At 38.8% G+C, this 22,169-nt stretch overlaps 1 protein-coding gene across 10 annotated transcripts in view; it reads left to right on the top strand.

The window, feature by feature from the left end:
- The window catches only part of PCGF5 (polycomb group ring finger 5), a 149,280-nt gene that overhangs the window by 40,574 nt on the left and 86,537 nt on the right, over nt 1–22,169 (top strand). For 6 of the 10 annotated variants that reach the window (XR_012160028.1, XM_078853832.1, XM_073353828.2 and 3 more), the window contains 3 exons: nt 7,989–8,087; nt 9,610–9,699; nt 11,813–11,872. Coding sequence is in view for 9 of the 10 variants with exons in the window: in XM_078853832.1 (XP_078709958.1) it covers nt 7,989–8,087; nt 9,610–9,699; nt 11,813–11,872 (249 nt within the window). In the remaining variant the exon portion in view is untranslated. Of the gene's footprint in view, nt 1–7,988; nt 8,088–9,609; nt 9,700–11,812; nt 11,873–14,318; nt 20,769–22,169 lie in introns of those variants that run through there. The other 4 variants (XM_078853831.1, XM_073353832.2, XM_073353830.2 and 1 more) reach the window with 3 other exon arrangements.

Here is a 22,169-nt window from a genome sequence, read left to right on the forward strand (position 1 = left end):
TCACAAAAAAAGTATTTAGTATTTTTAACCCAAGGATTGCTCGAGTACTGAGGAACTGAGAGCCAAATCTTCTGAGCTATAAACCTGGTGTTGACACTAACTTGTTCTGTGACCTTGGGCAAGTCACTTTCCCTATTTGAAAAATGGAGATGATGAGGCTTGCTTACCAGTCTTCCAGCACTTAGGGGTATTTTCTTTCTCTCATGTCTGAACTCTTTCTAGGGGGAGTAAGCTATGTAGGAATCCTTGCCGATTTTACTGTCAAATTGTCAAACTGCTGCAGAGAGAAAATCATAAAATGGTAGATACAAAGTACTCACCTAGTCAAATACTACAGAATGTTTTACTGTGTAGGTGTGTATTTTAAACAATCATGCTCAATATTTGAAACTCTTACTCAGTAGAAAAGTCTTTGTTCTGACCTAGGATCATCAGAACTGTGTGTGTGTCCATGTCCCTCCCTCAGCTTGATAACTCACATGTTGCAAGAAATGTCTCTTTCTCCCAAGATAGGTCTCTGTGTTTTGCAGGTTGGATGAAAAGCGTTAACCACATAAGCGCTAGGGTCTGCAATAACAGATCACATCTCAACATTGGGGCCTTAGAGAGTTTTCACTGGATTACTTGAAAAAGGTTTTAGTCTTTTACTCTTATAAGCCAAAGAGGTTTCAAGAAGTGTTCCATCTGTTCAGCTATCATGTGACTGTGTCCCTTTCCTGTTAGCCTATGTCCCTTTTATATTTTCCTCATTTCTGTATTTTTTTAAAAACTGTACAAAATACTGATACATTGGAAGAACTTGCTTCGTCAATGTTGTTGATTCCCTTAAAAGAAAGTTAAAAGCAATGCAATAGAGGACCAGCAGGGGGCTGGACAAAAATGTCTTCCTGAAGCCTGAGATGTAAGGGGTTAGCAAAGTAAACTGCCTCCATCAACTTTCTGAACCTACTAATTCCTCTTGTAAAGCAGAGCACAGGGTTTCAGAAGATGGAGTCTCCAAGGGAAAAAAAAATCAGAACACCTACTCCAGAGGTAGAAATCAAGGAGAAAATGCTGGAAAAATCCTGGCAGATGGTGAAACCCAAGAAAAGGAGACTAGGAAAAGAAAAGACAAATCCTCTCGATAACGTAATGTCAGTGGCAGAAGTGAACCTGAACAGGAGTACTCAGATATCTGAGGAATCAGCTAAAGATTAATCATAGAATATCAGGGTTGGAAGGGACCCCAGAAGGTCATCTAGTCCAACCCCCTGCTCCAAGCAGGACCAATTCCCAGTTAAATCATTATACAGAAGGGACTTCCTGAAGTCATCAAGAATGAACAATTGTGAAATAACTGTATTAATGTTAGAAGGGAAATAGTATGGTGTTTGCTTTAAGTGAGATGAGCATAATATTGTGATAGCTGCATTTTAGAAAATAAAGGTTCAATAGGGAATGGGTAGGGGTATCCTAGGGATGGAGGAGATTGACAATAGAGAGGTAATGGGGAGGAGCCCTTAGGATCAAATGTAATTCAAGTTAGCAGGTGATAATCAATCCCTGAGGGTGAGGGTCAAGGTCCCATAGGTGGAGAATGTACCATCTTTGAATTACAAGAGAAGCAGTCCAAGTATTCATGGGGAGAGTACAGAGGTTTAGGGTTCAGCAAAACACTTGTTTGGGGAGTGATTTATATGCTATGGTGGTATTTTGGTTTTGGATTGAAACTATGGGAAAGGCAGGAGTGGGGAGGCAGAGGGGAAGTGTTATAGGAAATAGCTAGGGAAGTTTAGAAATAGAAATCAAGCCATATTTAGGCAAACTATCATGAATGCAACACAATTAGAAACCAGAGACATCGGACACACAAGGATTCATGCCATCAAACAGCTAAAAAAATCACAATAATTTCAAGTTTTTCAGTAAGCTTAAATAGTTATTCTCAATGGCTCTTCCTTTTAAATAACAACTTTGAATGTCAAAGGGCTAAATAATTGCATTAAAAGGGAAAAAGTTCTGGCCAAATTTAAAAAACATGCTCTTAGATTATTGTACTTCAAGAAACTCATTCTCAGGAGGGGCAACTTTATGGGCATGAAAGGTAATTGGTTTAGGCAGATCTTTACTTTGGCTGAAGCAAAAAATAGATGTGCATGTATTTGCTGAACATGTATGTTTTAACATTAAAGACCAGTTTAGCTTGTTGAAGGGCACCATGGCTGGGTTATTAATAAGAGTTGGCTCAGTGCCTCCCAGTGAAAAGCAAATCTTTTTTTTAAGATTTTTAAAATTCTGAAGGACTTTAGGATGGAGAAATTATACCTGGAGGAGACTTCTGTTTCACACTGATTCTTTAGGGGGACAGATCTGACAAAAAAGTCAAGAGGGGTGGGAAAACAGGTGTAGCATTGATTTCTCTGTGCTAATAACGCAATCTCAGATTGTAGGAGAGAACTGCACCCGTGGGAAAGAGACTATACATTTTATTCACACCCATACTAGGCTAGATGTATTGTTTCTGTCTAAATCCTTAATGACGCAGACAGGACCTGAACAAATTGGCACCATTGCAGGGTCAGATCATGCACCGCTGAAAGTAGTATTTGATAGGTGGGATAGGTCCTAAAGATGACTTTTTTGGGGAAAATGAACTGCTTGCTTCTCCAAGACAAAGATCGGGTTTCAGCAGTTAAAGAGGATATTGTTAAATACTTTCAGATTAATGATATACAATGATCTGATATTTATATTATACAATATAAAAAGAGGTCTTATCTGGGAGATAGGTAAAACTGTATTTAGGGGCCATTTGAATAAGCAGAACTCTCAATTGAAGAAAGAAAGAGCTCAAGAAAAAAACAGAACTAGAATGGGAGATTAAAAGATTACAAGAAAGTCATACAAATAGGTTCAAAAGAAGAACATCAACGATTAACTAATATAAGGGGAAACTGAATATGTTGATGACAGATGCCACTGAAAAATCCTGTAGGTATCCAAAGCAGATGTCTTATGGAAAAGGAAATAAAAATGATAATCTTTTGACTCAAAAGCTTAAAGGGATTCAACAGCAACGTGTTATTCCAGTAAGTAAAAACAATCAGCAAAAGATAATTAAACACCCTAATGAAATATCTGCTATTTTTGCTGCTTATTATAAAAACCTCAGTATGTCAGATTATCCAAGCTCTGAAGCTATTCAGAAATATCTGTAAATAGCAGGCTTGCCAAAGATAAAATTGATTAAGCAACTTAAGTTAAAGAAATAACAGAAGAAGAAATGTTAGAGGCAATAGCAAGCATCAACAGCGATAAAACTCCAGGACCTGATGGTGTTCCAACTGAATTTTACAAGATATTTAAGGAGGTATTTGTGGGTCCCTTAAGAGGTATCTTTTGCCCTTTTCTGTTAAAGGAAGAACTTCCACAACCTATGAAAGAAGCTACTGTTATTCTCCCTAAAGTAGGAAAAGATCTTACTTTATGCACTGTTGAATCATAACATAAATATTTTAGCAAAAATACTAGCTAGCCAATTGCAAAACTCCATGCTCTCAGCTTATATAAATCCAGATCAAACTTGATTAATTAGAGACAAATGTCAGACAATATTCAGAAAGTACTTGGAATCATCCAAAATGCTGAATCGAGTAAAGATTTATTTCTTTTGTTATTCCTTCTTGTAGAGAAACCCTTTGGTAGAATAGAGTGGAACTTTCTATTTCAAGTCCTGCCCCTTATGGACGCTGACCCCCAGTTCCTTAAATAGATAATTGCTTTTTACACCAGTCCAAAAGCAGCTGTGCAAGTTACTGGGGTTAAATCAACACTGTTTGAATTACACAGAGGGACTAGGCAAGGATGTCCATTGTCCATTACTTTTTCACTGGCATGGAGCCTTTTGCACAAAGAACAATGAATCTATCACAGGAATAAAACTTGCAGGAACTTCATAGAATCATAGAATATCAGGGTTGGAAGGGAAGTCAGGAGGTCATCTAGTCCAACCCCCTGCTCAAAGCAGGACCTAATCCCCAACTAAATCATCCCAGCCAGGGCTTTGTCGAGCCTGACCTTAAAAACCTCTAAGGAAGGAGATTCCACCACCTCCCTAGGTAACCCATTCCAGTGCTTCACCACCCTCCTAGTGAAAAAGTTTTTCTAATATCCAACCTAAACCTCCCCCCACTGCAACTTGAGACCATTACTCCTTGTTCTATCATCTGGTACCACTGAGAACAGTCTAGATCCATCCTCTTTGGAACCCCCTTTCAGGTAGTTGAAAGCAGCTATCAAATCCCCCCTCATTCTTCTCTTCTGCAGACTAAATAATCCCAGTTCCCTCAGCCTATCCTCATAAGTAATGTGCTCCAGCCCCCTAATCATTTTTGTTGCCCTCCGCTGGACTCTTTCAAATTTTTTCACATCCTTCTTTTAGAGTGGGGCCCAAAACTGGACACAGTACTCCAGATGAGGCCTCACCAATCCCGAATAGAGGGGAATGATCACATTCTTCGATCTGCTGGCAGTGCTCCTACTTACACAGCCCAAAATGCCATTAGCCTTCTTGGTAACAAGGGCACACTGTTGACTCATATCCAGCTTCTCATCCACTGTAACCCCTAGGTCCTTTTCCGCAGAACTGCTGCCTAGCCACTCAGTCCCTAGTCTGTAGCAGTGCATGGGATTCTTCCTTCCTAGGTTCAGGACTCTGCACTTGTCCTTGTTGAACCTCATCAGATTTCTTTTGGCCCAATCCTCTAATTTGTCTAGGTCCCTCTGTATCCTATCCCTAACCTCCAATGTATCTACCACTCTTCCCAGTTTAGTGTCATCTGCAAACTTGCTGAGGGTGCAATCCACGCCATCCTCCAGATCATTAATGAAAATATTGAACAAAAAAATTATCAGAATGTATCTTTAAATACAAGTACTGTCATATTATTTTTAACTAAGCCAAATATTTCCCTAAAATAAATTTCTAAAGAAATCCATGACTTTGGGAAAGTGACATAATTTACTTTAAATCCAATCTGAAATGCTAGCTATAAATTTGCCAGATTCTGAAAAGTCTGCTCCAGAAAATTTGAAGGTACAAATGGGCAACAAATTCTACAAGATACCTGGGAATTTAAATCTCAGACAACCTAGAAGAGCTCTATGATTTAAATGTCAAACAACTATTTCAGCAAATGAAAAAAGATGCGGAGGACTGGAGCGAGTATGCAATTTGGTTAGGAAGAAGAGTCCATTCAAAATAAACGTTTTGCCAAGAATATCTTTCTTGTTTCAAAATCTTTCTGTGATTATCTCAGATAAAATCCTTGCAGGAATACAAAGGTTGTTGTTAGAATTTATATGGAACAAGAAAAGACCTAAAGTGAGTGTAGATACTTTATACAGACCCATTGAATAGGATGGGCTAGCTGTTCCAAATATCTATGGTATTTTCAAACTAGCCAGTGCAAAGCAGTAGCAGATTGGGGGTGCTCTAACTCAGCCAAACACCGGGTCTTTACTGCCCAAGAAAATTGTGGCAGTGTAAATGTCACCAGCCTACCTTGGATTAATAAAAAAATCAAGCCTTCCAGAAAGTTATACACATCCTTCATGAATTAATAATAAAACTAAATAATAATATAGGATCCTGACGCAGGGAACAAAGGTAAGCAGCAGGATACGGACCCTGGACTTCAGGAAAGCAGACTTCGACTCCCTCAGGGAACGGATGGCCAGGATCCCCTGGGGGACTAACTTGAAGGGGAAAGGAGTCCAGGAGAGCTGGCTGTATTTCAAGGAATCCCTGTTGAGGTTACAGGGACAAACCATCCCGATGAGTCGAAAGAATAGTAAATATGGCAGGCGACCAACTTGGCTTAATGGTGAAATCCTAGCGGATCTTAAACATAAAAAAGAAGCTTACAAGAAGTGGAAGGTTGGACATATGACCAGGGAAGAGTATAAAAATATTGCTCGGGCATGTAGGAATGTTATCAGGAGGGCCAAATCGCACCTGGAGCTGCAGCTAGCCAGAGATGTCAAGAGTAACAAGAAGGGTTTCTTCAGGTATGTTGGCAACAAGAAGAAAGCCAAGGAATGTGTGGGCCCCTTACTGAATGAGGGAGGCAACCTAGTGACAGAGGATGTGGAAAAAGCTAATGTACTCAATGCTTTTTTTGCCTCTGTTTTCACTAACAAGGTCAGCTCCCAGACTGCTGCGCTGGGCATCACAAAATGCGGAAGAGATGGCCAGCCCTCTGTGGAGATAGAGGCGGTTAGGGACTATTTAGAAAAGCTGGACGTGCACAAGTCCATGGGGCCGGACGAGTTGCATCCGAGAGTGCTGAAGGAATTGGCGGCTGTGATTGCAGAGCCACTGGCCATTATCTTTGAAAACTCGTGGCGAACCGGGGAAGTCCCGGATGACTGGAAAAAGGCTAATGTAGTGCCAATCTTTAAAAAAGGGAAGAAGGAAGATCCTGAGAACTACAGGCCAGTCAGCCTCACCTCAGTCCCTGGAAAAATCATGGAGCAGGTCCTCAAAGAATCAATCCTGAAGCACTTGCATGAGAGGAAAGTGATCAGGAACAGCCAGCATGGATTCACCAAGGGAAGGTCATGCCTGACTAATCTAATCGCCTTTTATGATGAGATTACTGGTTCTGTGGATGAAGGGAAAGCAGTGGATGTATTGTTTCTTGACTTTAGCAAAGCTTTTGACACGGTCTCCCATAGTATTCTTGTCAGCAAGTTAAGGAAGTATGGGCTGGATGAATGCACTATAAGGTGGGTAGAAAGCTTGCTAAATTGTCGGGCTCAACGGGTAGTGATCAATGGCTCCATGTCTAGTTGGCAGCCGGTATCAAGTGGAGTGCCCCAGGGGTCGGTCCTGGGGCCGGTTTTATTCAATATCTTCATAAATGATCTGGAGGATGGTGTGGATTGCACTCTCAGCAAATTTGCGGATGATACTAAACTGGGAGGAGTGGTAGATACGCTGGAGGGGAGGGATAGGATACAGAAGGACCTAGACAAATTGGAGGATTGGGCCAAAAGGAATCTGATGAGGTTCAATAAGGATAAGTGCAGGGTCCTGCACTTAGGACGGAAGAACCCAATGCACAGCTACAGACTAGGGACCGAATGGCTAGGCAGCAGTTCTGCAGAAAAGGACCTAGGGGTGACAGTGGACGAGAAGCTGGATATGAGTCAGCAGTGTGCCCTTGTTGCCAAGAAGGCCAATGGCATTTTGGGATGTATAAGTAGGGGCATAGCGAGCAGATCGAGGGACGTGATCGTTCCCCTCTATTCGACATTGGTGAGGCCTCATCTGGAGTACTGTGTCCAGTTTTGGGCCCCACACTTCAAGAAGGATGTGGATAAATTGGAGAGAGTCCAGCGAAGGGCAACAAAAATGATTAGGGGACTGGAACACATGAGTTATGAGGAGAGGCTGAGGGAGCTGGGATTGTTTAGCCTGCAGAAGAGAAGAATGAGGGGGGATTTGATAGCTGCTTTCAACTACCTGAAAGGGGGTTCCAAAGAGGATGGCTCTAGACTGTTCTCAATGGTAGCAGATGACAGAACGAGGAGTAATGGTCTCAAGTTGCAGTGGGGGAGGTTTAGATTGGATATTAGGAAAAACTTTTTCACTAAGAGGGTGGTGAAACACTGGAATGCGTTACCTAGGGAGGTGGTAGAATCTCCTTCCTTAGAGGTTTTTAAGGTCAGGCTTGACAAAGCCCTGGCTGGGATGATTACCTGGGAATTGGTCCTGCTTTGAGCAGGGGGTTGGACTAGATGACCTTCTGGGGTCCCTTCCAACCCTGATATTCTATGATTCTATGATTCTATGATTCTATGATAGGCACTACAGTAAAATTAGTTAACAGTAAACATGCCCACTCTAATAAACATTCTTGTAGCAAAAGTTGCATACATGCTCTTTAAGTGAGGGTGCTTTGTTTCAAAATATCTAACACCCCGACTCTGATATGTTCCTTTAGGGTTTAATGAAGAAATTCATCCGCTGTTCTACACGAGTGACTGTGGGAACCATCAAAAAGTTTCTCAGTTTAAAATTAAAGCTTCCGAGTTCTTATGAGGTAAGTTCCCCTGCCCCCAACTGCAAAATATAAATTTAAGCTTCAGCTAAACAAAGGCCTTTTAAAATAACTCAATCAGTGGGTACAAGGCAGTATTCAGTCTCTGGTACAAGGTTTTCTAAACCTGGAAATGAGCCATGCCCACTAAAGGGCACTTAAAAAATGGAGCACCCAACTGCACTTGCTACCCAGGCACCTTCATATAAATACTGCTTGTTGCTCAGCTTTGGAGTGACCATCATTTTGTTTTATCAGTAAGGTTAAGATTCTGTCACAGGTATTTTTAGTAAAAGTCAGGGACAGGTTGCGGGCTTCCGTGAACTTTTGTTTGTTGCCTGCGACCTGTCCCTGACTTTTACTAAAAATACTCTGGGGAGGGAGGGACAGCTGCTCCAGCCCTTCCACTGCTCTTGCGGCAGGGACTGACCCAACCCCAGCCAGCTTCTTCGGTGGCCCCGGGGCTAGCCGCTAGTCAGCTGTTCCGGGGGGTCACTGCTCCAGCCCCCATGCTGCTCCTGCAACAGGGGCTGACCCAACCCCGGCCAGCTGCTTTGGCAGCCCAGGGCTGACAGCAGCTCCAGCCCTGCCCCAGAAGAAGTCGTAGAGGTCCTGGAAAGTCACAGTATCCATAACAGAATCTGTGTAATACTTACGTATTAGTTATCTTTTCAGTTTTTTGATATACAGGTCTGTTTTCTCTTCTTGCCTCCTTTTATATAGTTAATAACAAAAGTGAGCCCTATAGCTATAACTGCTGAGAAAGGAGGAGTGGTGACTAGACACCACCTAACCAAAACATTCTGCAGTTTCATTAGTGATTCTTCATTTTTACTGTGTAATGTGAAAAGCAGCCCAGTTCTGATAGACTAGCCTATGTCTAAGAACTTATATGGCCTCCATTACCATAGTATCTGAACACCTCATGATCTTTAATATATTTGCCCTCACCATACCTGTGTGAGGTGGGGAAGTAATATTCAACTAGTCAGTGGAGCAGCTCCTCTGCTAAGCAGCAATAGGAAAATTTCTAAAAAGTCTCAGTGGAGATAAGACCTGAGTGACGATAAACAGGGGACCCCACAATGCCATTTTTGTAGAAATGCTTCTCACAGACTTATCTCACTTCATCACATTGCTTCCTTCTCCTGCCCTAAGTCCTCAATTAATGAAGAATGGTATTTGCATTTTTGGGTTATTCTTATGTTTTTTAATACGCAGGAAAGTGTGATAGTCATGTGTGTATCCTTAGGACTGAAAGAGTATTGCAATGTTCAGAGCATCTTCCAAGGCACACTGTAAAGCTTTTCTCTTTACTCAGATAACTGTATAGGATTAATAAAATCAATATTTTAGGGGGAATTCATCTGCATTGACATTTATCAACATGTTATTTAAGTCAATGTATGGTTCATGCACTAAGAGTCTCTGGTGGGATTATTAAATACCTAAGAGATTCACTTATGATTTCATTTAAAGTAACAATTTTATATCTGTTGGACTATGTCATCATTTTTTTTTAAAGCTGGATGTACTATGCAATGGTGAAATTATGGGGAAGGATCATACTATGGAATTCATCTATATGACAAGATGGAGACTAAGAGGCGAAAATGTGAGTACTTTTATGATTTTTACATGTATTTGTGTGTGCCTGTGTAGAGAGAGATTTCTTTATAGAGTTTGTATGTCTTCATGGCTTGGTCCAAAAGGTGTTCTGTGATCTTTACAAAATTTGTATTTAAAAATTAATCTCACATACTCTTCAGATTATTTATATTAAAAAATTCTAAGATTAGTTATTGAAACACTACAACAGGCATACTATATAGAGTTTGACATTCAGAATTAGCAGGAATACAAAGTTTGAATATACGTTCTAATTTTGAATTCTTAGGTGAAATATCTGAAATCACAAACACTTAGTCATCCTGGGAATTTCAGCTGAAATAGTATGATCCCTTAACTTGCAAAAGTCTAAGAGTTTGTGTCCAATCATTCTGTATTCAGAATGCTCTATTTATAATACGATGGGACATTGAGAAATCATTCGAGCCATCTAATTATTTTGACATTGCTTAATTCTGTATTCATGTCATGTACACTAAACATATAATAATGCCCACAACAGATAGGACAGCTAATTTTTTACCCCCACATATATAGTTTAGAAAAGCAATAGCTATCTTGCTGAAGGACATTTCTTAGGGATCAATAATCAAATTAAGTTAGTAACCCTTAGGTTTGTTTTGGACCATTAACTACTCCCATTTGATCACTAATTGTCAGAAATCATCTCATTGTCTGTTGTATTTATTTTATCTTTCTTTTATATATTCATTCATGTTATATGTGGTTATATATTTTGCTATTACCTTGCAAGGCTTTGGATTGTGTGCAAAGTGGTTGCATTTCAGTGCAAGGGGAAGCTGCACATGGGTTCAATTAAATTAAGTACTGGTGTAGTTTTACATACTGAGCTGTAGTAAATTCCAGAGCACCCCCATCACTCTGTTTTTCTGATTTACGAGTACTCACTGTGGCATGGGCAGAGGAGATGGGATTAAGCACAATGATGATCAAACAACTTGCAAACTTCTTTAACAGTTTTACCTTTAAACCTAGAAAGACCTTTAAAAAAATTAATTTCTGCATAGCAAATATTGACTGGGTTTGAGGACAGAATATTGCACAGAGATTAAAATAGCTATCAAGAATGCAATATTGCACCATCAAAGAGTGTTTTAATCTAAGAGTAGTATTGCCCTTGAATCCAGTTGATATTTGTTTTACTAACCTTCTGAATTTTGGTAACATTGCTTTGTGCTCTAAGGAAATATTGAGGAGAAATGAGGCAATAACAATAATAGAATGCATTCAAGATGGCTGAACTACTGCCTCCTGTCAACACATGGATCCTTGACAGTTGTATTGGTTTGGAGGCAATATTTGGACAAATGCTCATATTTGCATCAGCTTAAATTTTTCAAAAAAATTAAAAGAAAAACTTTTTCTTGGATATATATGATGTTACTGAAAACTCAGTGAAATTTTATGGATCATTTATAGTCCCACAGAATCTCCAGGTGATGCATTCACCTTTTCCATTGGAGAATTATAAATTATTCTTAATAGCCAATGATTGCAAACCAAAACCAACAGAAAAAAATATAAAATGTATAATACTATCATCTTTGAAGTAGCTCAAGTCTCTTCAGGTTGCTATTCCTGCCTGGGTGAAATATTTCAGAAATTATGTTGGTAACAAACTCTCCAGTTATTAATCTGTTTGGAAACTTCTTTTTTTTGGGGGGGGGGGGGGGGGAATTATCAAGAAGGTTATAGTAAGGCAGCTCCAGTGATGTATGCTCTTCTGTGGTTGTCTAGCCCCTGGTCAAGTTGGTTTTAGGCCAAAGTGTGGTACAGAAGCTATACTGGTTCTTAGCTGATAATCTTTCTTTGATGGATGAAGCTCAGTTAAATCCATTATCTGTGTCTATGACACTGTTCACTGTGACCTTTTGTTGACACACCTCTGGACACCAGGAGAGCTAGATATAGTCTAAGAAACAATGATAATATATTCCTTGGAAAATGCTTTTCTATTTTAAAAATAATTAATTTTAATTCTCTAATTTGAAACAAAAAAAAATTAAACGATTGATGATAAATGTATGTGTCCAGTTGTGGATGCCTCTTATCTGATCAGAAAATCATCTCCTCCGCAGTTTCGGTGTCAGAACTGCTCATCTTCGCAAGTCTGCTCACAGGATGGCACTTTTTATCAGGTAAGAGGCACTCACGACTGTACATATTACAGATCCTGTCAACATTTTAATTGTAACTCGTCATTGTGGAGGTTTTATAACTCTATGTTCCTCTGAGCTAAAACTTGACATATAAGGTCTAAGTCGTCTATTTATTCATTCCATAAAGCTTGTATTGAATTAATGAAGTACACTCAGGAGTTTTAAGGCTTACGATTTTTTAAATAAAGGCTTTTTATCTTCGTGCTTCAGTGCATACAATGATCGCCAGCAGGGTGCTAAAAGACGGCTCCACTCTTCCCTTTCTCCCCTTGTCCTCCCTTATGATAGTACTGCATGGTTAGGGACTGCATGGTACTGCATGGTTAGGGACATAATGGAAGTTTATACCTCTCTAAAGTATCCAAAATTGGCAAGTAAAGAAATGTTAGATTTTTCTAATGTTGTGTTCCTTTTTACTGCTTTAAAATTTGGAAATGGGCTGACATCCCAGCTTCATATCCCTCTAATGGAGCAAACCAAAACTCTAGATCTAAACACTCCAAAACATTGGAATCAAAATCTGATCAAAACTTTCTCAAATTTTCATATTGTTCACAATGGGTGTTCTAATTTAGCCTATTTTAAAGAAGATTTCAAGCTGTAAATTTGGATCTGAACCTGGTTTCAGTGTTTGATTTGAGCCCATCTCTATTAAAAATGGCTGTTTTTTAAAAATGACCCCAAGTAATATTTTTCTTACATGGAAAACCAAAATTAATGATCGAGGGTCAAATTCTGATACAAATGACACTTTGCAATTGTGTTGACTTCAGTTGAGTGACTTGGGTGTAACTGAGGACAGAATTCAGTCCAAATAAAAGGGTGTTCTAGAAAAACATTGTTGTTCACGCATCACAATTTGTATTTGTTCAGTTAGCTCAACATTTCTAGTGGTATGCAGACTTTGTCCACAGCAGTTTTGAGTATAGTATCGTCTCATACTAAATTTTAGGGGTGTAATTGTCCTCAGTGCTTGTGTGTAATTCCCATTAGTGTTAATAGAAGTTAGGTGCTTGTGTTCAGAAGCAAATACATAGTCTGCAAGACCAAGCATTAGTTTGAGGTGTGAAAGATTCTTAAATGTTAAATGGGATGGTTTCCTATTTCTCATGTAGTAATCATATACTGGACTAAATAATCTGAGATTGAGTTTATTTGAGCATATGGTTATTACTTATAACAAGAACTCACTTAAGGTGTTTTCTGTCTTCTCACCCAGATGCCCTAGCTACTGTAAATACCTTTGCTCTAATTGTCTGATTTTTCAGATTTCCACACCTAAAAGCCCACAACAATTGTGATCACTCCAATTTCTGACTCTTTTTCTACCATAGTGAGAAAAATTCATTAATTTCTTGCATAAGTCTTGAATGCAATGGTTATTCTTTTTTTCGGTCTCTGAGATTCATCTGTTGTATTTGAAGAATGAAAAAAGAATGCAATATTTTTGTTGCTAATGATAATTTTGTTAAACCTCAGTAATTCCACCCACACAATTAAAGAAGTCTGCACCTCAACTGTTGTCCCTTCTGCTAGTGAAGTCAGAGGCTATTTGAACCCCATGCTACTGCTGACATAATAGACCATTCCTGATTTGGTGTTAGAGAAGCTTCAACACTGAAGTAAAGTTATGTGGAGAAAACATCAGACTTCGACTGAAAAAATATACATTATATAAATGGAACTTTCAGCAGCAAGTGACCACAAGAGCCACCTTCCTTCCCTAATCACAGTGCTCCTCAATTTATGTATCCAAATGGATGTGTTGCATTTTTGTGAATGCACGATTGAGAGCTATTGAAAATGCAGCCCTGAATGAATATGAAAATAAGGGAAATATTTTCAGGAGATTTCAGTCCTCCTTTCTCATGAAAGCAAGTGACTGGTTGACTTGATTTTCAAAAGAGTTGAGTAACTGCAGCTTACATTGGTTGGTACTGGTTATAATGGGAGCTGTTGGCTCTCTGTACTTCTGAAATATCAGGCCAAGTATGTCATCTTAGAATTGATTTGATCAATATGGGATAAAAACATCTTGTGAATGTTTTTGTCAAATCTAACAGCACAGGAATACCTGAATTATTTCTAGGATCACACAAGTGTGGTTCCAGTATGTCATACATACAATTTAAGTTATGTAGCATGTGTATTGTGTATGGATGATATAATTATAATCTGACTTGTGAACTCACCGTGAAAAAGAAACTTTTCATTTTATTTTTGAAATCTGGTTGTGGATGTAAATTTTATTGAAATGTATAAAACCACATTAATCTAATGATCATCCTAGAGGTAAGTTTTTAACTTTCCTTACGGTACGGTTTAATTATATCTTGTTTGTATTTCGTATAAACCATGCCTTCATGTTATCCTTGTTTGTCTTTTTTTGTTTGTTGTTGTGTTCTTCTTTTGTTTTTGTTTCTAGTCTTACCCTATGGTACTGCAGTATCGACCCAGAATTGACTTTGGTTAGACCAAAGGGCTGGATCCCACTGAGATGAATCCTGCACTATTTGTTTACCCATCGACAGATTGCACAATGAATGGATGTGCCTGGATTAAGGGGACACAACCAGACTTTCAGCATGCAAATAAGGACATTGTCTTTCTTAAAATTGTCAATTGCATCTTTGTTGTTTCTATTAGAGCAAGCCAAGTGCCATTCTGTTACTGAAATGTGCATAAGATATTTGTAGTATCTTAAAAGTGTGCTGCAAGTCATAGCCAAAATCATGACGTGTATAGTCAAGATTCAAAAACTACAGAACATTTTGCCTGCCTGTTAGAAGAGTTTTCTGGTCCTAATGTTGATTACACTAGCAAAATGGCAGAATGCTCATTCCATGTGGTGTTGCAATTGTCACATATTTACTATTTTACTGATTTTTGTTGTATAAATGATAGCGAACTGTACAAAAAGTTATGGATTATACCTTGAAAATATTTTGTATAGAAAATATATTTAGAACAGTGGTGATTGTGCCACTACATTTTTCTTGTTAAGTTTCTCGTGCGTCCAGGTATAGCTCGCTCATGAGTATGCAGCAGTCCTTTTTCAATGAATGAAGATTATCCTTACAACAATATTAGAACATAGTAATTCAACTAAGCCATTTTAAATTGTCTAAATAGATTCTGCCAGTGTCACCTAATAGCACAATAGCCCTTGTGAGTGCAAAATTGTATGATTGGCCTAGAGATTGGAAAATGATATACAACTATTTAGGATAATGGCAGCTGGTCAAATTAAATTTCTTTTAATAAAGTCAGGGTAAAAGTGAGGTTAAAATCATTTAACTATCCAATAAAAAAGCAGAAATTCCTGTCTGAAATTACACCATATGACAAACATTTATATATCTTTTGTCACTCTGTTGCCATTCACATTAAGGATTTCTTTTTAAGATTGGGTTTAGATGTGTCCAAGTGTGGCATATAATAGAGTAAAATAATACAAACTAACATTTTTCAAAATACACAGCTTTAATGGCATTAAATTTCTGTTATGTTTATCTGGAGTTCAGAAGCTATTGCAGATTAATTTAATTAGTTATTGTCGCATCTTAAAGCTAGTTCCATAAAACTAGAGGTAATGCAATGTAGTAGATAAGCAGTCTGATGAAAATAGGCTGTTCAAGGCATTTTTTTTTTCTCAGACCTGGTGGTGGTGGGGAAAAATGTGATTTTTGCCTTAGGTATCACAAATATAATGGTTCTAGTGAAGAAAATTGTATTAAGGTTTCTAGTGACATTGCAGGGAGCATTATATTTCATATATTTTCTGTAGTCTTCCATTGTCTTTGCTCAGTTTACAAGTCAGAGTGGGTTTTTTATTTCAAACTCTGCAGAGATACTTACAGTTCAATACTTGGTATAATTTCTACTTAATGCACAGCTGCCAGCATTCCTACGAACTTTTATATGACTTTATGTATACAAAAAAAGGAAACAAATTGACTTTCAGAAGCTACTATAGAATGAATTACTCATGCTTTGAAAATCAAACAAAAAACCGAAATAAAAAACCACAGGGTCAAAGCATAAAAGCTAGATGATGGGAAATAGCTCCTATAGAAGTTTGGTGTCAGTACAATTTATATGTGTTGGGCATGCAAACAAACATGCATTACGGGTGAAATGGTGGCCCCTGAAGTCAATGGGAGTTTTGCCATTGACTTTAGTGACAACAGGATCACATCCTGTTTGTACGCACTGAGTCAAATCCTACCTTTGTGTTCCAAAAGCCACATAACAAGGGGGAGTAGAGACATTGTCCATAGCATTCTGTTAAGGAATCCTGCCATTGCAGATGAAGATTGCATATAATGTGCTGACACAGGGTGCCATGGGAAACACTCTGATACTCCCTTCTGCAGGCACAGTGTGCTGACTGGTTTTGGGGTTAGTTGGGTCATACAGTTGATAGCAAGAGATGCACTTGCTGGTTGCAAAGGCTAGTCACCTCTTGCCTTCCCAGTCCATGGCATGCTTGTTCCCAGTCCATGGCATGCTCGTTGGCAGATGTGACAAGCTGCTCCATGGTGGTAAACCCCCAGCTCCTACACAGAGCCTTAACAAATGCAGAGGTACTCTTGACAGACACAGAGGTCTGCCCACATGGATCAGCTTGCAGGAGGGGGATCCAAATTTCTATTGCATATCAATGTTATGTGCATCATACTAAATTCCTTTATAAAGTAGCAACAGGATGTTATTTCTAAATATTTACATGTATGTACAAATGACACCTTACAATTTTTATGCCCTTCACATCATAGAAGTATTGTTTTTATGCCAGGAGTATTTTCAAGGTGGCTTCACGTTCAAATGAAAGGTTTGTTTCAAAGCTTTTGGTTTCAGTTTGTCATAAAATTAATAGCAATATTCCAAGCTTAATTTTTAGTTGATTTGGGGGAGACAATGTATTTCTTCAGTTGTATATTTGCTGGTTTGGTACATTTGGACTGGGTGTTTTAAACAGAAGGACAGCACAGAATTTGTCTGCAGTGTTGTTGTAGCCATGTAGTCTCCGGATAGTCGAGAGACAAGTTAGGTGAGGTAATATTTATTGGACCAACTTCTGCTGGTGAAAGACAAGCTTTCAAGCTCACGGAGCTCTTCTTCAGGTCTGAGAAAAGTACACAGTGTGTCACAGCTAAATACAAGACGGAACAAATTGCTAAACGTAAGGAGTTAACACGTTGCAAGAGACCATGCAGGTCATTAAGTGAGCAGTTAACACCTCTGCAGTCATGGGACAAAGGAGGACTAGTGGAGCACAGATGGTTATAAGGAGCCATAAATCCAGTGTCTTTATTGAGTCCATGGTTTTTAATGTCTAGCAGAGTTGTGAATTTTTTCCAGCTTTTGAAGGTGTTATGCGGACTTCCTTTGAGGATAAGGATAGGTCAGATATGGAGTGATGGCTTTTTGAAAGGTGTTTGGTCACGGGTGATAGGGTGATTTTTGTCTTTTAACATTTTTCTCTGTGAGTTCATTTGAGAGTATAGTGATTGTCTGGTTTCACCCACAGTTGTTAATGGGGCATTTAGTGCATTGGATGAGGTACACCACATATTGTGTTAGGCATGTGTAGGACCCATGGATCTTGAATGGTGTATTGTGGAAGATATTGATCATTATAAAAGTGGAGATATGTCATCTGGGTTTTGCATCTGTTGTTCTGGCAGGGTCTAGTGCCACTTTGAGTTGGTGTATTCTGATCTGTGGGGAGCTTGCTTCTGATGATGACCTTGGTAAGGTTGGAAGGTTGTTTGAAGGCCAGAAGAGGGGGTTTGGGAAAGATTTATTTCAGGATGTGGTCCCATCGAGTATGGGTTATAATTATTTAATGATTCCCTATATGGGTTCCAATGTGGAAACACCATATTACCTGTGGGTAAACATTTTTCTCAAATATTTTTCCCACTTTATCTTGAATGATCTCTTGAAACGTGTTAACTTTTTATTTTTAACCGTCTGTTCCATCTTCTATTTAACCGTTGACAATCTGAGTATCTTTCCCAGACCCAAAGAAAAGCTCTGTGAGCTTGAAAGCTTGTCTTTCATCAACAGAAGTTGGTCCAATATAAGATTTTCCCTCACCTACCTTGTCTAACACAAAATTTATCACTTTGAGTCCATTCTTAAGGCCATGCCATAGACAGAATTTTGCACCCAACCAACAAATTCATATTGGATTTAGCATGGCCACTGAAAATTCTTTTTACTCTATTATGAGGGCCCATGAGTGACAATGAATAGAGATTTGAATGTTTCATAAGATTTTCTGCATTCTAAGTTCAGGAAGCCAAAAATTTGTCTTGCTCAGAATTGACAACTGTGTTATTTCATGGTTTTTGTTTGTTTTTTAAATCCAGCTCAGAACTGGATTAGGGAAGTCAAATCTTCTTCACTGTAAGTTCAAAAACTAAGGACAGATACATTTTCAATGTACTTAGTTGAGTATCCTGTCTTTCAGTGCTTTTATAAACATATGATCTAGCTACCTACAAGTATGAATTTCAGATATGACAGCATAGTGCCTGCTTGTGGTTTGGTTGAATGCTTGTCCTAGGGGTTAGATGCCAGCCAAATTGATATCTATATGGGCAGTTTGCATAATACAAGTGCTGTCTCTCCTGCAGTAAATTCCTCTTTTCTTATACTGCATAGTGTGACATGTCTACAGATATGTACGTGTGATTATCCCTGTTGATACATTGTGCCAATTAAAAAATAAGACAAATGTAAGAATAGTCAAGTGCATGTACAGACACTTTTGAGTGCCAAAGTCAGATTATAATGCAGTGGGAACATGGGTATTCAGTGAAAATCACACAGCGTCTCCAAATAAAACAGGACACTACTACGTACAGGCGTGCTTGATGTGGACATTTAAATAGCAGACAGTGTCTCACTGCTGCATAAAGTCAATCAGGAAGGAAGAAAATAGCTGAGCCCACAATAGTTATTCTGCAATTATCCATATTGTTGGTTCCCACCTGCAATGGGGGGTGGTCAGACCTAAAATGAGACACTTTCCCTAATTGTACAACCTTTAACTCTATCTCACAAGTTTAGGTTTTTTTCTAAAATGAGAGCCCAGAAGTTACATCCTCCTCCTTCTCCCAGATAGCCCATTAATAGAAGTCAAATGTAATGCCTTTTGTTAGACTAGAAATCTGTATGCAGTGTATGTCCCCTAACATACTGTAAATTAAGAGTTTACAGAATAGGATCTTGTAAGATCTCAAAAGCATATATAATACAAATCTATTAGATTAGCATGAAATGTGCATTACATTGTGTACTATTAAACTACCTTGACTAAGGGCCCAATCCTGCAAACACATGAATAATTCTTATTTGTCTGAATAGCCCCCACTGTAGTCAGTGGAACTTATCACTACAGTAAGGATTATTCAAATAAATGTTTTCAGAATCAGACCCTAACGTATGGGGTGCTCAGATAGGAAACAATGTGCAACAAAAATGTAACTATATTCTTCTTTTTAATGACATTTTATAATGTAAATTATTTTGACTCTTCTGGTTTTAGTGAAAATGTTATTTAAAGGAAAATGGTGGATTACTAATATAGAATATCTTTTAGACCCACTTCATACATTTTAATTAAGAATATTTTTCTGTGTATTATAAATGGTCTCAATATTTTCAGTAATAGTATTTCTTAATAGAACTCTACATAGAAGAATCTTCCTTCAAGTGAAACAAGCTGACATCAAAGAAATATTTTCTGTTAATTAGGCAGTTTAAATATGGGCAAATACAGTATCTCACATACTAGAAACTATTTAAAAAGGATGAGTCTTATGTTGAGTCAATTTTATTTTCCCCTAATCTTGAATTCTGGATCCTTATCTTTTTCCTTAGTCTGAGATATTTTGGCTGTATTTCTCTTGCAAATTCCAGGAGCAACTCAGATTTGTCCATTGTGGTTTAGGACTTAAATTTACTTTCTGCAGCAGAGTGGTAGACAGGGCTCCCATCTTATCCATTTCAATCCTAGCTTTTTAAAGCTGATTTTGTGACAGCAGCAACCAAAATCTTTTGCTCTCTACTCTCCCATAGTGAACCAAAATTTGTAGGGCTTTTCTCCCTAAATGGGACCACCCACTGAGCTCTTTTGCTCTATATGTTTTCCATTTCCATATCACCACAGAGGTCAAGAGGCAATCTATTTGCCATAAGGTCTGAGAAGCTACAGAAGGGCATTCCATGGAGTTGCAGCAAAACCACAAAAGCCAACTCAGCCAGACACTAAGGGCTTGTGTACACAAACATTTAATTTCCCACAAACTGCAGTGTGAATATACCCTACACTAGCCTGCTCTCGATACTGCTGACAAGTATTAACAGTTCATTAATATAGTCTCATTTAGTTAATAAAAGAACTGTTAATGCACGTCAGTTAGTCCATGGCAAAATAAGGCAGGGTAGAGTCACATCCCAGTTTGCCACAAACTAGAGAAGCCCTAACTGATTGAAGTTCTTGACAGCATAGTTATTCAGTGCCAATTCTCTGAGTTTCAAAACACACCAGTGGAATCCTACGTGGAGAAAAGCTTGATACAGTTCTAGCCAATTACATGGACTAGCCAAAGTGTTTGCTCCCATTCCAGTCAAGTTGAAGGATGTAAAGGTCCTTTTATTCCTATCCACAAGGGGGTAAGAACATAAGAAGAAAGCCCAAACCAAGAAATGAGTCCAACTCCTCTTTCCAGCTCATTCAGTTTGAACAGTCAAGTAGGCCTACAACAGTTTTCAGTCAAGTAGGCCTACAAAGCAGGGTATTCCCTTTTCCAGATACCTCATTCTAATTTCAGGTTTCAGAGTAACAGCCGTGTTAGTCTGTATTCGCAAAAAGAAAAGGAGTACTTGTGGCACCTTACAGACTAACCAATTTATTTGAGCATAAGCTTTCGTGAGCTACAGCTCACTTCATCGGATGCATACTTGCACAATGACTAACAGGTAAGTTCAGAACCGAGTGAAGCAGAGATGCACCCTGGAGTTCCAGACTCCTCCACATCTCTTTTTCATCCCTCTTCAACCTTGCAAGACAACTAAAAACATCAAATAATCCTGAAGGAGATCTCGCACCTGAAGGAGAGTGTCCTAGTTCAGTCAGACAGTCACCTGGAGTAAGAAGCAATAGAACTTGTCCCTCAAAGGTTCGGGACTCTGCTTCATATTCTTCAGAGTAAGAAAAAGATGAGGAGAGTCCAAGCGGTCTTAGACAAGGAAAATGAACAGGTTGACAAAATAGAAAATATTCAGATAGAAGAATTTTCTGAAGCCCTCTCAAAGTATCATTCACCTAGGAGTTGAATGCAGCCTTACCAACACAGGAAAGATTAAACATGGCCCACGCACTGATCTTTAAGTTGTGCGTACTTGCAGCCCCTTGGTCTTCTGGCCTTGTACATAGAAATTACACCCTAGACAAGAGTGCATATGGTGTTACGTCAAGGATTTCTCTTATGAGCCTGGAACTGTCACAACAAGAGATGTGTAGGAAAGCAGATACTAACTATCCAGAGTGTTTCAGTGATTCATTTGGTGGTGATGGGAAGCCCATATGATTGTAGCAACTTCCTTCTGCAGTCCAGATACCAAAATCCAGACCTCTGGTATCAACCTTTCAGGATGGGGAACACACCTGGAGCACCACAATAAACAAAGTTAAAAAAGCTCCAGAGCATCAGGTTCCCAGATTTGGGAGCCTTCAGGCTGGCTCTTTGAGACTTCAGCTCTTGCCTTAGGGAAGGAGCATATTCTAGTTCAGTCATGACCATGGCATATATAAATTGACATGAGGACATGAGAATTTCAAGTCTAAATGCCAAAGTAATGCAGATTCCCTCCTGAGAATAAACTCATCTATTTTCCAATAAAGCAAGCCACATAGGAGCTGTCCACAATGCTACAAGCTTTCGCAATCCAGACCTTTGAATCAATGATACATAATTCCCTGTATTTCCTTATAGTAAAGTTATGCGTCATGTCAACCAGAAGAGTTTCAGAAAACATTGCTTTTAGAAGACAAAGCTTTACTATATCTTCCAGGAGGACAAGATAAAGCTCTTTCTACTCTAGAGGCATTCATAAACAAGGTTAACCCATCAGTACTTCATGGGAGATTATTCATTCATTTTGTCCAATACCTCACATTTGGAGAGGATAGAAGCATGGCATATCCTACATGTGAGAAGAACAGTGAAATATACCTTAGTAGAACCAATCAATTCAG

The sequence above is a fragment of the Lepidochelys kempii genome, chromosome 7 (genome assembly GCF_965140285.1).
Source record: "Lepidochelys kempii isolate rLepKem1 chromosome 7, rLepKem1.hap1, whole genome shotgun sequence".
NCBI classification, from domain to species: Eukaryota; Metazoa; Chordata; order Testudines; family Cheloniidae; genus Lepidochelys; species Lepidochelys kempii.